The 16,119-nt window shown below is 44.9% G+C and overlaps 1 protein-coding gene across 1 annotated transcript in view; it reads right to left on the bottom strand.

Annotated features, from left to right (window-relative positions):
* Positions 1-14,625, bottom strand: part of RNF150 (ring finger protein 150) — a 252,109-nt gene extending 237,484 nt beyond the window's left edge. The window contains exon 1 of the mRNA XM_019926509.3: positions 13,483-14,625. Within this exon, the coding sequence (XP_019782068.1) occupies positions 13,483-13,978 (496 nt within the window). The 5' untranslated portion in view covers positions 13,979-14,625. The remainder of the gene's footprint in view (positions 1-13,482) is intronic.
* Between the last annotated feature and the right edge of the window lie 1,494 nt (positions 14,626-16,119).

The following is a 16,119-nucleotide window of genomic DNA, read 5'->3' as shown; positions in this document are numbered from 1 at the left end:
CGGTTCAAAATGAGTTCTCATTAGCTTCACTAAAGAAAATGGCTTGTTCTCTTCTTACCTACGATGTAATGTATTTTTCACACTCTAAGTTAATGAAACACAAAAGTCTTTTTATGAGTAAGACACTAAGATTTACTTAATATAGTACCCCAATAGAGAAGAACATTGATTAGTTTCAGACAGCAGTAAGCCAAATTTGACTCATTTAGTTTTACCAAAGAGAGTAAGACTTTCTAATTTTAAAGGATCGGGTTTTAATTAGGTGAATGGCTTTTCAAGATAGTCCCGGAGGTCAAGAAGATAGAAGAGACTAATGACTTTTTAATCTGCAGACTTTGGATTGTAATAAAGCATCACTTCATGACTTTTCTGAGCATGGCCCTGTTTGAGAGGAACACTGACCTCTCCTGCACAGGTCTAGTGTTTGCAAGGTGAGCCTTAGAGATGCTGATCTGTTCCTTGAAACATTTGGTCTAAACTCCAGGTACCTCCCACCAAGTGAATGGCATCCAGATGGTCATGATTAAGCAGAAGGATTAGCTAACATGACCACAGACGGAGAGTCATTCAAGACACGGGTGCTAGTGCCCAGTGTAACCGGCTGGGTGTGGACAGCGTCTTCCCTCAGGAAGCTCACAGTCTAGCAGGAAGGACAGCTAGGTAAGAAATTAATCTCAGTGAAGTGGAATCCATTTCATATAATAAATGCATTTAGGAAAGGAAGAAAGAACAAAGTAATGATACAGTAGATGTACTTTCCATAGAAATAAGCTCAAACTGATAAGGATAATATCACCTAATTGCTTCAAACTCTCTATGCATGTAGTTTATCAGGGCTAAAAAGTAAAGGCATGCAAGTATATAAGAGATTAAATTCATTCCAGAGCAAACATCAACTGCTATTAACAAACAACTATTGTAACCAATGCCTCTTATTCTGACTTCACAGAAAACTTGACCTTTCTGTTACAGTTCTCTCATTGCCCAAAAGGTCACAATTTGGCATATCTCACTGGTCATTTGCTATTTACAGAGACAGATTCATTTTAAACTATACAGGTAAGGTTTACGATCAACCTCTAAGATTTCCTTCTAAAGTAACACTTGGGTCCCCTTGGAGTATCAGGTCTAGCAGATGCCCATCTCCCTAAAAACATCAGGCAGCACTATGTATGTCCAGCTACTTCTTTCAGATTTCTTTCTGTGTTTGATAACAGCTAACTCCAAAGGACATTTCTATTCTATAATCTGTAAAAAGTCCCCTTGCAGAACCTCCAAAGCAAAACTCCTCAGAACAGAGAAGCACCTGCTTGTAGGTCTTGGGGAGTAGGCAACTAGGTCTCAGAAACACTGGTAGGAGAATAGGAAAAGATCTCAGGATATAATGACTCTCAAGGGTCAAGTGTGGGTTAGAAAGTAGATGAATCCCTCAGCACAGGCCCAGCAAGACTCGCTCTGCTGTGCATAGGAGAAGAAATGAAGTTTGTCATCCCTCAAATTAAATCTTGCCTTCAACATAAGGCAAATAAAAAGTATGGAATATAAAGTCATTACTCCATCCCTCCAGTGAGTGATGCGCCTGACAACTGCGGATGGGTTCATATTCTATCATTCACTAATCCATTCATACTTTCAATAGATATTTACCGAGTGCCAGGCTCTCAGAATACAGCTGTTGACAAGACAAGAACCCTGTCCTTGTGGAGCTTACATTTTCACAGGGGTGACAGACAGTAAACAATTAATGAAAGATGTAATATAACAATTTCAAGTAGTGATAGTATGAAGAAAAATAAGGGAGGGTGAGGGAAGAGAGGATAAGTAGCAGATGAAGTTTTTAATGCGGCCACGGAAAACTCTGACGAAGGGGCGACCGAGCAGAGTCGGCAACGCTATGGAGGGGTGAGCCAGGTGAGTATCTGGGGGGAATCTGCAAAAATTGAGGGTGGTGCCTGGTAACTCTCCCTGTTCACAAAAGTAATAAAACCTCATGATTTTATAATTACCTTTTGTTGGAAGATATTTTCCTCAGGGTACAGGAGGCATAGAAGCAAGCTGAATTTTCAAAATGAGTTGGTTAAATAAGGGAGAAATAGATAAATGTCTCCCAGATAGTCTCGTTTGGGAGTCATCCTCACATATTTCAGATGCATAAAGAGATATCTGCTGTGTGAATAATAATTCTATCCAAAAAGTTGAGGGGGAAGAGGGTTCCAAAGGGCCTGAGATAGCAGCAAGTTTGGTGTATTTGAGGACCAGCAAGGAGAAAAGAGGGTCTGTAGGAGGGTGAGAGGAAGTATGGTTGGAAAAGAGGTGGACAGAATACAGGGGCCAAATCAGGTCACACCCTGGGGGCTACAGCAAGAACTCTGACTTGGTCCAAAGTATGATGAGACGCCCCTGGAAGATGTAAGCAGAGGAGTGATGTCCTTTGGTTTTCTTTTTTTTTTTTAAGTGTGTTCTATCTGCTATACGGGGAACAGATTGCAGGGGCAGGAATGGGAGCTGGACAGCGGCTGGAGGTGATAGCAGCAGTCCAGGCAGAGATGATGATGGCCGGGACTCAGTGGGTGCTAATAAAGCTGGTAAGATGTAGTCCGATTCTGAATATGTTTCTTCTGACAATAATGAGAGTGAACATATATTCGATGCTCAGAGCTGCCCCTTTGCTGCGTCGTGTAGTGTAAGAGCTCATGACAGCTGTGATAGGGACCCGTGAGGCTCATTTCACAGGTGGAGGCTTAGGTGAATCACATGGTTCCCGAGCTCCCGGGCCCTCTCTGCCCAGCACGAGCCCAGTTTTTGCAGCTCCTATACCACTGTGCTCACGTTCTGGAATGGTGGAATCTCACTCTTACCAACTCAGTGACGTCAAACTTCTATCTTGAGCCCCACGTTGCTTTCTGTTTCCCTGACAATCGACCCAAAGGACAATTGGGTACCACAATCACCTTTTTCACCACCACCCTTTACTGCCCCCCAAACTGGGTAATGCCAACCTTGATGAGCAAAATGGGGTCCTCCCTACTTGGGAAAAATACCATGGTACTGCTACCTCTTCTGCGAGAGGCCTACGATCAAAATAACAAGCATTTAGCCTCTCAGTGAAAATTTCAGCCAGCAAATTCAATGTAATTAAAATGTCCAGGCATTTCTGACTCATTATTGTGCTCTTTGCCGGGTTTACAGAATGTGTACTTTCCTCCACTGGCTGTGTTTGCCATTTGTTTGTCTTCGTGCTGGTCTCCAAAATTGGGCGATTATTAGTGAGTCAGTAATTCATGTCCTGAGGTAATACTTAACTGCACCTACTATCAGTTTTCATCGTTACAATGAACACATTTTAAACGTCTTTCTTTTCATGGAGGATTTTGATATCGTCAAAGGAAAAAGTACTCTTTCTTAAATAACTGAAGAACCACGGGATAGAAGAACCAGAGGAAGACTCTGGATTCACCCAGCGTGGTGGCCGTCAATCCCGGCAGCACCTCAGAATCATCTGGAGGGTGCCCTCCCACCACCAGACAAATCAGAATCTCTGCAGGTGGGACCTGGGAGTCTGTAATTTTTAAACTCCCCAGATGATGCTCACGTGCGACCAGGATGGAGAAGCACTGATCTAAACCAAGTTCCCCTCCAGGAGCCTCCTGCTTGTCATGTTGAAATGAAAGAAAACCAAATGAAAGAGACCAGAGAGGGGAAGTGACTTGCCAACGGTAAAGCCAATTTGAGGCAGAACCGCAACTGAAACCCAAGTTTCCTAATTCCCTGTTCAATTTGCACTGAACATCCCCAAGACACAGAAGAATCGAGGGGAACAGTGGGGGTTTCACCAACTGCAATCCTGATGATTCTATCATTGAGGCTTTTTTCCTCTTTTGATTCTCCACCTTCTGTGCCAAAGCTGTGCCAGGACCCTGCAACGGCACTGTCAGCTGACAGATACTCTTTCTCCTTCAAAGGACAGCCATACTAGGGAGTGAGCGTATAACTGAAGACATCACTAAATGGGCTTGAAAAACAAGACAAAACAAAACAAAACGACCCTGCTCTATAGCTACACATGAATAGCTTTTGACTTACTAGTGCCATATTCAGGATCTTGATCTAAGAAAGTAATCACGGAGATGCACCGATTTTTAGGCCCATACAGACATTTACAGCAGCGCTGTTTATATGTAGGGGGAAAGTAGAAACATCACAGAAACGTTGAGGAAGTTTCAACATGTGCCTTTAAATTTTAAAAAGCTACGAAAACCTATGCAATATATTCCCAGTTTGGTAAAAGTAAATATGTAACCACAGAATGAGAAAAACACTAGAGTTTAGTGGGTGAGTGGTTGAGTTATTGAGGTTGTCTTCCTCCCGTTTTAAATGTCCCATACTTTCAAAATTTTCTATAAGGCATATGTCTTTCATTTTAAAATATATGCTCACATATACACATATGTATTAAAGTTACGGGACAATAAACATATGCACAGAATTGTATTTGGTTACAAAATTTTTGGATACCCTGTAACTTCTGCTTGTTACTGGTATGTCTTTTTTCTCCTGAGATGAAGGGCATGAACAAGGCTCCCACTTCATGTCATATTCTACACAATGACTCAATTATTTTAACAGGAGACTCAAATTAGAATCTCCCTGACCTCATTTATATAAGTCAAAAGCTAAGAAAAAAATGTTAGTGTCATGAAATATTTTTTTCATGAAATTAGAGACTAACATGTTAACGTAGTCCATCTTTCCAGTCTTATTTAACAGATCTTAAGATTTACTGAGCGCTTTCCATTTCCACCAAGGACCATTCTAGTCTTTGGGAACTTTACCATGAACAAACACTGTCTGAAAGCCTTGCTTCTTGTAGCCCTTACATTCTGGTCAGAGGACACATGCTAAGCGTAAGTAAAATGAAGCAGGGAGAGGGGCAGGGTGTGCTGGGGATGGGAAGGGGGAGGTATGCTGCTATCCAAATAGAGTAACTAGGAGTGCCTTAGTGATGCGGTCACGGAGAAGTGACCTTAGAGAGGCACAGTCCTTCGTATCTGGGAGAAAGAACATTCCAGGCCCCTTGGTAAATAAAGGAGAAAACACCTTGATAAGTAAAGGGGAAAACATCTTTTCTCTTCCGCTATTCTTTGGGTCATTTGGAACTGCATGCAGGTGTAGTCAGTTCATGGTTACAGAATGGCCAGGTGAACGTCTTCTGTAGAAAATCGGGACCAGGGAAAATAAATACTTATGGGTAAAAAAAGGCATTTGTATAGGTTCACTGACAATACCTCTGAAAAACCTCATGTGTTTGCCTTTTCAATAGTGCTTACATGGACTGTGTGTGTAAAAAACCATTTATGATGGAGAGATAAGAGGCTGCACTGGTTAATAAGAAAGAAAACGTTTCCTGGATCTTACCTAATATATGAGCTCTTTATATATCTTTGCTTGGAAAGAACATGAATAAGCCATACATTTAGTGCAAAAATACTTTCTTTTTTCAAATCTATAGCATGAAATATATGTCCATACACTGAATATGGAAAAGCCTGACAATCTGATACACGAGCTTTAATTTTATGACAAATGATGCTTATTTCTACCGAAATAGATTTTCTAAATACTGCTATTTCATGGAATAGACGAGATTTTTTAAAAAACATGATACTTGTAGAAACCAATTTATAACCAATGCTTTTGAAGCAGTAAAAGAAAATTTTCCTCTCATCTAGAAAAATAAAAGAACTAGATCTAATACTAGTCATTAATATTTTTACTTCAATCTATAAAGCACACTTATCCCACCACAAGTTAAACTGCCAAGTGATGAACCCCTCAAAGTTTAAAATAAAAGATGATAGTATACCTATAGACAAGGTTTCAATTTAATAGAACCACCGTAATTGCAGCTTCGTAGAAGAACAATAACACAGCACAAGGCAGCCTTATTTCTCTGGATTTTATATCACCACAAAATCCTCCAGATCTGAGATAAAATGAAAGTCAAATCCTATTCAGGTTAACTCAAATTTAGCCTCTCTCAATTCACATGATCAAATACACAGAATTTCAGCATCACTTCAGTCACTCAGTAATAAGTGAAGGTCCTCCTTTGAGTATATACAAAATGAAGTATCTCTTCTGGGGATAAACTGAAGACTTTCAGGGGCTATCAAAATATTAAGTTCTTTATATACCAAGTTTCATGTCCAAAAATGCAACAATAAAGGTCAAGGTCTTCCTTTTAAAAAGTTGAGACTGGTTTCTAAACAAATTAATATTGCATTGGAAACATAATCAGTCCTTTCTAAAAAACTAAAAGAATAAGTTATAGAGTCCTGGGTTCTTTTAGAATCTTTCCTGATTTCATGGTCATAAAATTCCTTCCTTTTTGAGAAGCCAAGGGATTTTTAAGAACAGAGGCATCAGGAGAGATGAGGATGAGATTCTTACTAAAGATTAGAAGATAAAGGTAGGATTCCTTCCAAATCCCCAGATACGTATTTCTATGAGCTGAAATGAGTAAACAAACCATACAGTATCTTGTTTTTTGTTTTTTTTTTTTTTGGCTGCGTTAGCTGCGCGCAGGCTTTCTCTAGTTGCAGCGAGCGGGGGCTACTCTGTTGCGGTGTGCGGGCTTCTCATTGCGGTGGCTTCTATTGTTGCGGTGCACGGGCTCCAGGCATGCAGGCTCAGTAGTTGTGGCTCATGGGCTTCGTTGCTCTGCAGCATGTGGGATCCTCCCGGGCCAGGGCTTGAACCCGTGTCCCCTGCATTGTCAGGCAGATCCTTAACCACTGTGCCACCAGGGAAGTCCCCAGACCATACTGACTTACATTGTCCATAATGTTATTTAACACTGATGTTGAATTATGGCTTTTAATGACAAGAGCCTGGAGTTCTTGGCTATTAGATATCTGCCTGCCGGTAGAGAGCCAGGTGAGGAGGTACAGTTTAGCACCAAATAAATAAACAAATACTAAGTGAGGCGGGTGATATTGCTTTGGCCTGGGAGATTAAGACCAAGCATAAATAAGTTTTCTATATGTATCTTAAGAGGGAAACGGAATGGAAACCAAGGCTGTTGCTAAGAAATGTTTCTTAAATATCTAAACGATAGAGAATCACAAGCTCTCAGGCTTGGGGAGACCCTTCCGTCATCACCCATCAGAACTCTGGGCATAAATCCTGTGATCAGTTTCCACCTGAATGCAAGAAGAAAGCTTCACCTCCCAAGAAAACCTCTTCCATCTCTCAACAGTTCTAACTTTATGAGTTTTTCTCCCTTTACTAAAGCAAGTCTGCTTTCTATAACTTCTCCTCACTAACCCTAGTTTGACTCCATAAAGCTGAGGTTCCAAATACATAAGCCTCAGGGTTGAGGCCAGGGGCACATAGGAGCAGAGCTGGCCGAGAGCCAGGCCATAAGTAGTGATGGGGCTTTGGGCCAGGTAATGGGCACACTGTTCACCTAAACCGCCAGCCACTGCTCTGCAGGGACATGGGCCCCTGTCATCAGATTTTCTCATCAGAAGCCAGAAATTTGTATTTCAGTAAAAATATCCTGGGTTTTGAATATATAAGGAATAAACTGTGGAGTTCAGGCAGCTCTTAGAGCTCAACTAATTCACACCTTTCATTTTATAAGTAAGAAACTGAGGTCCAGAATAGAAAGTGATGGACCGAAGCCAAATGGTTAATCAGAGGTCAGTCTGGAGGAGAGCAGCCCCAAACACAAGGTCCCATCTCTCCTGTCGCAAAAATGCAGTCTGCAAGGTTTGTTTTTTCAGCTTAAACATGGTTTGTCTTAAAGAAGAAAGGAGATTAAGAGAGAAAAGCGAGCTACCTCTTCCAGTTATGAAGGAAGAAAAAGGCCCTTCAACCAAAGTGCATTTGGGTGATAGATGTGCTAAAGTATTCGGAAATGGGCATCAGCTTTAGATCACTTCCTGTCTCCATTATGAAGTCATTACTGTCACAGCTAGCCTGTATAGTATCCTCTCAAGTTGAGAAAGTATACGGGGCAGCAGCTACAAGCAGAGACTCAGGAGACACTGCTCAGGTTTGCAAGCCTGGCTCCATCACTTACTACCGGCATGACCAAGTCACTTCCCCTGTCTAAGCCTCAGTTTCCTGGACAGCGCCAACCACAGTACCTACCGCTCAGTGTTATCGTGAGAATTAAATGACCTAATTACACAAAGTGCTTACAACACGCCTGACGCAGAGTAGGCACCACACAGGCAGAGGGCTACCTTCTGCTGAAGAGAGGTGAACATATTACTTAAAGGAAAATGTAAAACAAAACTGCACAAAAATACTCTAGAAAATATGAGTCCTGAAAAAAAAAATTCTAGCAGCTAGTTCCTTTACAGAGGTTAAGGCAAAGGTGGACTTCATCCGTTAAAGTCAATGTAGCGTGAACTCACGAATTAAAATCTTAGCACCCACTTACACAGGAAAGAGCCTCAGTACATCTACGTGTTCTCCTCAAACCTTGGAGAACGTCCTAGAATACATGAGATATACTCCATCTTGGGTTCCTCCTCGCCAAAGGCTGAGCTTATTTTCTGAATAGTTACTGCAACCATCTCCTCCCTCGCTCCATCTCTAAGTTACTATTAGGAATCCAGTCTCTCAAAAGTTCTTCCTAGATGTTTAGTTTCCTCCTTTCCCTTTAACTATGTACTAGTGAAAGATGAGAAGATAGCACACCACACTCTTCAAAAAAGGAAAAAAAAATATGCATCATTTCTTCAACATCACAACTCAGACACTTAACCACCTCCAAACACTTACTGATCTACCATGTTTATCATATAAATATATGTAATCCATATATAGATACATCTCCTATTGCTCTGATGAGATTTCAGTTTAACCCAAGAGAACGCACAAATGCCACAGGAGAATCCTCAAATATTCACCAGCCATCAGAGGGAGCTGGGACACCCTGTCTCGAATCACAGAAACCACAAAGAGAAACTGGCACGATGGCTCTGGTGTCTAAAGCAGGAGAGGGTCAATACAGAGCTCTTTCCTAAGGCTGCCAGAGCCTTGGTGACCCCCGGGGTCTGGTGATCCATGCAGGAGCTCCTGTGTGTCACTGTGTACAATGCCTATGAGAATTAGCATGTATTGACGGCTAGGTGCCAGCTACGGACGCAAGCACTGTACGTGTGTGAACTCATTTAATTCTCATACCAAACATCTCACAAATGAGGAAACTGAGGTCCTGAGAGGTTAACCTGCTCAAAGATCCACAGTGAGGAAGTAGCAGAAGCAGGACACAAACTCAACGGGCTGGCGAGAGGCTAAACGGCTAACTTACCACTTCCCAAAACTGCCTCTAGAAATGGCTGCTATCACTTCCCTCACGGTTCACAGGCATCTGACCAGCTCCAAGGAGATGGTTTAGATCTGGCTGCTTTTTTTTTTTTGTGGTACGCGGGCCTCTCACTGTTGTGGCCTCTCCCGTTGCGGAGCACAGGCTCCGGACGCGCAGGCTCAGCGGCCATGGCTCACGGGCCCAGCCGCTCCGCGGCATGTGGGATCCTCCCGGACCGGTGCACGAACCCATGTCCCCTGCATCGGCAGGCGGACTCTCAACCACTGCGCCACCAGGGAAGCCCGGGTCTGGCTGCTTTTACCTGTACCTGGAAGTGTACTTCTGGGGCTCTCAGGTGGAGGCTGGATTTCTACATAGCTTTTTACTCAAGCCCTCCGGTTGCTCTTTCACAAAGCCAACCTGGGAAGAAGTTCTCTAAAGCACGAAAGATGCAGTTCCTCACATCCTTTTAGAGGGGACATATAAAGTCTCTGGTCCATGGGCTTTATTTTTCCTTCATAATTGGAAGAGACAGATCTCTTTTCTCTATTAATCTCCTTTCTTCTTTAAGACAAAACGTGTTTGAGCTGAAAAAACAATGGCGAGCAAGGGAAAAAGGAGAAAAAGGAAAAGCAGAGGAAGAATTAATATTATGTTAAAAAGTTACTGTTAGTCCTCGGAAACGCAAACAAAAACGGCAATGAAGACACCACCTCACAACCACTGGGAAGGCCAAAATCAAAGATAGATAACAACAAGTGTTGATGAGGATGTAGAGAAATGTTCCACCTACTCAATGTTCCTCCTACACTGCTGGTGGAACTGTGAAATGGTGTGTTTCTTTGGAAATCAATCGTGCAGTTCCTCAAAAGGTTAAGCCATACAGTTGCCGTATGACCCAGACTTTTCAGAAATTTCACACCTGGCTGTGTTCCCAAAAGAAATGTCCACACACAGACTTGTACATGAATGTTCACAGAAGCATTATGCATAATAACCAAAAAGTGGAAAGAACCTAAGTGTCCATTAATTGATGAATTTTGAAAATGTGGTATAAACATAGAAGGAAATATTATTGGGTAACAAAAAGGAATGTAGTACTGAGACATGCTACAGCACTGACAGACCTTGAAAACATTATGCTGGTGAAAGAGGCCAGTCACAGAAGAACACATATTACTTGATTCCATCCATATGAAATGTCCAGAATAGGCAAACAGAGACAGAAAGGAGATTAGTGGTTAACTAGGGCTGGTATATTGGAGAGTAATGAAGAGTAACTATTAAGGGCCACAGGGCTTCTTACTGGAATCAGTGGTGAGGGTCCTCAACTCTGTTGGCAGAGGAAAAGCCATTAAACTGTGTACTTTAAATGAGTGAACTGTATGCTATGTGAACTCTCTCTCAATGGGCTCATATTTTTAGAGAGATTTAAAAGAAATGGTTACAAACTAAAGCTACTAGTCTATCCCAGGATAATCTGTGTCTTTGTGAATGAGAAACCATAATTGCAGAAGTGTCAGAAACCCAAAATCATAAGCGGGAAAGGAAAAATCAGAAAGAAAGGCTCTATGGAAAGGGGAAGGGGAAATGATTTCTATTTAACTGAATTTCAAGATAGTGGGTGTGTTGGGGTCACATCACCGCAAATGCATAGATATTACACAGTGGGGTGCATAACACTAAATTCAGACTTTCTCCTCACCCGAAAGCTATCAGTGCTGAAAATAAAGGATCTAGAGGAGAGGTGAGATTTTTTAAAAATGCAAAGGCTGATGTTCACTTTTTGGAGACTGAAGTAAAAAGTTCACAAGTGTAAGGATCCTCTGTTATATTGCATCCCATGTTCACAGAATAAGAATATTTGATTAGCATCTAAAATGTACACCATTTCCTAAGATAAATTTGAGTCACAATTCTAAATTCAACTAGAAAAAGTAAAGCCTTCACATTCTAGAGCTAAGTGTAACATACTGACAGCCAGACCAGCGCGGGCACTGGTTCACATTCAGGTAGAGAGTTAAAAGTTCGCCAAGCCACCCTGTCATGGATCTCCTTATAATGAGACTTTAGCAGAAATCAATGCAATCTATGACTAAAGTGAATCCAGTCTCCTAAAGTGGCAATACACCAAATGATAATATGGAAGCCTCACGGCTATTAGCAGATACGTTAACACATTTTTGCAAACAGAACAGTTAGTAGAGAATTTCCTTGACATTTTTTTAGCCTAACTTTCAAATTATCACCAAGCCCTTTATTTATTCTCACTACATCTTAATCAAGCATCATTTGTGTGGCAAATCAGCTTCTGGCTTCCTTTAAAAACAGGCGAACCATTAACTGACCCAATGTGTTGGCAGTTCTTTTTAGACAGGAATAAATGATGCCTCTTAACTTTGTGCTCCAAGCTGCAGAGTTTGATTTCACGCATATGCAAAAAGAAACATTTAAAGGATCCTGCAAAGTCAGCTAACAATCTTCTGCGAGTTTAGAGAACAACAATAACAAAAACCCTCCTTCACACTCCCCCCACGGAGGTTTATATATTAAATATGCTTTTAAAGATACCTTACATGACTTAAAACGCTCTTTCCATAGTCCTCCAAATCCTTGACTGTCATAAAGTTTAAATAGTGCTCTTATGACTCAAGGTCAGAGTACAGTCTTTTCACTTACAAAACTGTTGAGCTCAAGAAAGTATACCAAATGTTCCTCAGTGCTCTATCCTAACTTTTCCAAGAAGTTAACTGTCCCTTCCTCCTTTTCATGAATTAGTACACTGCATTATCTTTGGCCCCTGTGTTAGAAGCACTGACCTTTCCCCACTCCACCTGTTTGCATTAGGGTTAACAAGTTCCTTGTCTGAAACAGCTGGTGTTGACTACCAAAGGCAAACCCACTGTACATTTCCCTAATAGGTGACATGAGCTCTGGGAATGAAAACTTGTCCCCAGAGAATGCACCACCCCCCAGGCCAAAGCCTGGTACTCCATTTCAGTAGCATTAACTGTTTATTTTCTTTAAAAGCCAGATTTTGGTAATGTTTTGATTCGGTGACTCCAGTCAGAAAATGCATCTGTCACTTCCACTCCCTCCTTCTCCTTCCGGATGCCACAGCCTCAAACCCAGCAACCCCTCTGGGGAAGGAGGGCAAGGTTCTCCGGACGCACAGAAACAACAAGTAACCCTGGACTCAAGGAGGCAAGGCTGCTAAAACGAGCTGCTTTTGCTGACAAGCCTGGGGAGGACTTTGTTGTTCCTACCACGGAAGCACTGTTATGTCAGGCATACAGGGAAAGAGCGAGTTTTAGGACAGTCATGGACTTCTCATCCCGGCACCCTGCAATCACTACGAAAAGCTTATTCTTTCTACCCTGAAATCTTCTCGCCATAAAGAAAACCTTCATCATATTTAACCTCCCAAGCGGGCAAAGGATAATGCAACACTGTAAAAGCAGGCATATCTTTACGGCCACCATGCTCTTGGTGGCTTTTTGAGGATTGTTACTCTTTACCATCGTGCCCGCCTGTCAGCTCCTCCGGATGACAGCTTGGCAGAGCACAGGATTTTCGGTATTATTTATGACTCGCGTCAACCCAGCGGGCGGCGCGGGGCGGGGTCGGAGGAGCGGTACTCAATCTCCCACGAAGAGCTGAAACCCGACTTGAGCAAGTCGGCAGTGACGAGCGCCAGCACCAGTAACCCTACCCGCCTCCTGATACACAAACGCCGGCCTCAGGAGTATACCTGATGCACACACCCAAGTGAAGAGCTGAGTTATCAGATCTCCCGGTTCCAAACAGGTGCGGGGCCGCTCACTGGCCGAGAACAACATCCGAACCCTACCCCCCACACCCCACCTACCAGATCCTCCTCGGAAAAGTTAGCCCCCCTCGGCCAACCTTCGTCCGAGTGGCGCGATGCTAATTGGAATGCATTCTCTGGTGCCCCCAATGCTGTTAGTCCTCTCTTCTTTGTAAACCCCACGAAGTGACGCAGAGCAAAACTTAGTAGGTCCGAGGAACAGAGACGCGTCTTTCGCAAAGCACGGACTTCGCAGGAAGGCGCTAGGAGGCAGGCGCTGGATCCTTCTCGGCGCCTCCATCCTCCTCTGGCTCCCCTCCCCCGCCCCGCGCCCGCCGGGGCCGCTTACCTGCGTGGGACATGGTGATGGTCTCGTTGTTGTTAGAGCCCACGTTGAAGATGACCACGGCGGAGGCGTTCTGCAGGAACGCGTTCCGGATCTTATCCCTGTACGTGCAGTTGCCCTTGGGGATGAGGGCTATCCAGTTCTTGCCGTGCGCCGGGGAGGCGAACTTGGTGTTGGGGTCGCAGGCCAGGCGGTCGTGGGCCGAGCTGGCCATGACCACCTCCCCGCGGGCGTCCTGCTTGGGCGAGTGCTCCCCGTAGCGCCCGCACTCGGTCTTCTCGGTGTGCAGCTCGGCGGTGGTGCCGCCGCCGCCGCCGCCCGCCGCCCCGGCCCCGGGGTCCGGCGCGGGCTCGGCGTAGGTGATGTTCACGAAGGCGGTGTACCATTCTTCCTTCTCGGCCACGGTGAAGTCCAGGCAGAGCAGATGCACGAAACAAAAGGAAAGCAGCCATGTTGAGAGAGCCAGGCTGCGGCACGCTTGGATGAGAGACATTGCCATCTTTATCCGCCGGGGCCCCCTCCCCGCCCCCGGCGCGCTCCCCCCGCGCCGTCCCTCCTCCCCAGCCCCGGCCAACGCCGGGCCGGCCGCTTGTCCTTCTTCTCCTCCTCCTGCTCCTGCTCACTCCCGGGCCCGAGGGGCCGCGGCCGGGACGCGCAGCCGCCGCGGGGACCGGCTTCCGAGCGAGCGGGTGGCGCCGGCCCCTTCCCTTTTCAGCCGAAGCACGGCGGTTGCATCTCGCTTCGCGGGCGCCGGCGGGCCGCGGGCGGAGGGGGCGCTCCGGGCTTGCGGCGGAGTCCGGCTGCCGAGCGTCCTGCTCCTTCGCCCGGCTTCTCCTTCTCTCATAGGGGTGGCAGGGGGCCCGGGAGCGTGCGGGGTGGCGGCCCGGCGCCCTGCAGCCCCGGCGGGGCCGGGCGCGGCTGCTCCGAGCCCGGGGTGTCGGCGAGGAGTCCCGGCTGCCGTCGCCGAGCGCTGGGGCGTGCGGGTCCGGCTGGAGGCGCGGCGGCCGCCCCTGCTGTGCGCCGGGTCCCTCAGGCTGCGCCCGGCACACACTTGCCACGGGAGGGGCCGGCTCGGGGGTAGCGACAGCAAGCCGGGAGAGAAGAGTACGCGGTCCGTGTGTGTGTGTGTGTGTGTGTCTGTCTGTATATGTTTGTGTGTGTGTCTAATGTGTGCGTGCAAGGAGGAGCTTAATGTGATGTCAAAGATTCTAGGCTTCTCTTGCCACGCTCCCTCGGTCTCTCTATGGGCAGCAGCGACCCCTGCCGGGTCTCAAATTCAACCTAATCTGCGACTTGGTCCAGGTGGAGGCAAAAGGGGAAGCGACCCCTTGACCTATGAAGAGAGGAACAACTTCCTGCGTCTCAAATGTAGAGAAATGTGTGTATCTCTCATAAACAACTTTCCCTAATTACCCATCCTAGGGCCAACTGGTAAGATTAGTTGGTAGCTGAGTCCTCCGAACACAATGCCTGGAATATCTAGGGCAGTGACTATCAAATTTAAATGTACATCACCGTCACTGTCACGTGTGTGTGTGTGTGTGTGTGTGTGTGTGTGTGTGCGCGCGTGTGTGTTAAAACTCAGACTGATGGGCCCTGCTGCAGAGTTTCTCATTCCGTACATGTGAGGTGGGTTCCAGAATATGCTTTTCTGACAAGTTCCCAGGTCATGCTGATGCTGCGCTGTATTAGAATGAGTATAGAAATGGGCTTCTTTCTTACCCTCTGGCAGCAAACATGTGGCATTTGTTTTCCTCTAGAATGAGTGTTTTCTAACTCTGTAAGAAAAGAAATTGGGTGAGCTATTTCTTCACTGTGTTTATTCTGGTTGTCATGACTGGTAACAGAGGACTTAGAGCAGCAATAGAGCCTCAATAGGCAAGACAGGTTTTTTGGGTTATTATTGTTTATAGGATATTCTCCAGTTGTGCATAGAGCTTACAACTAGTCAGTGGAGAGTACAGCCCCTCTAGAGTCGTGTTCTTAAAACTTTGACACAGCACACTTCCTTACCAGTTAAATGTTTGAGTGGTTATCTTTTCACACCAGCAGTTTCTCTGGCTTGAGATAGCACGTCTCGAAAGCAATTTGTGTGATGGTTCTTAATCACCCACCTTGTACTTCCCAACTGGCAATCTTTCAGAGAACTCAGGACCCATTCTTGATGAAAACAAAAGTCCACCTTTTCCCCAGGACCTTAGTTAGCATATTTACAGAAATCTGTTAATGGCTGTCCACCAGTACAACTGCTGTTTTTCCAGAAGCAGTAGGAACAGCTGGTGGCTGTTAGGGGAGAGCAAAGAATCCCAGCTATACCCAAATTAGAAGCAGGCAGAAAAAGAACTACTTAGAAGCATTTGTCTCTATGGTATTGGATGTGCTGGGTTTCTGTATTTCCCTAATTTATTCATTTTAGAAAATAGGCTTCTAGGCAATTGGGACAGTGCTTTTTATAGTGCCTAATGCCAAAAAGGCAAAAGTGAAGAATGCCTGGCTGCTGGTTCCTGAACCACCAGAGATCTGAGTCCTTTGCCTAAAACCCCCCAGCAAGGTTTTGTACAGATGTCTCACAAACCAAAGTGGTTCCCCATATCTCTCTGTCTCTTAGCAGTTTTTCTCCAGCCACAAAACTTAGTGAAT

The sequence above is a fragment of the Tursiops truncatus genome, chromosome 5, assembly GCF_011762595.2.
Source record: "Tursiops truncatus isolate mTurTru1 chromosome 5, mTurTru1.mat.Y, whole genome shotgun sequence".
Classification (NCBI taxonomy): Eukaryota; Metazoa; Chordata; class Mammalia; order Artiodactyla; family Delphinidae; genus Tursiops; species Tursiops truncatus.
Note: the sequence above shows the minus strand (reverse complement) of the source record. Positions and strands in the feature narration are given on the sequence as shown.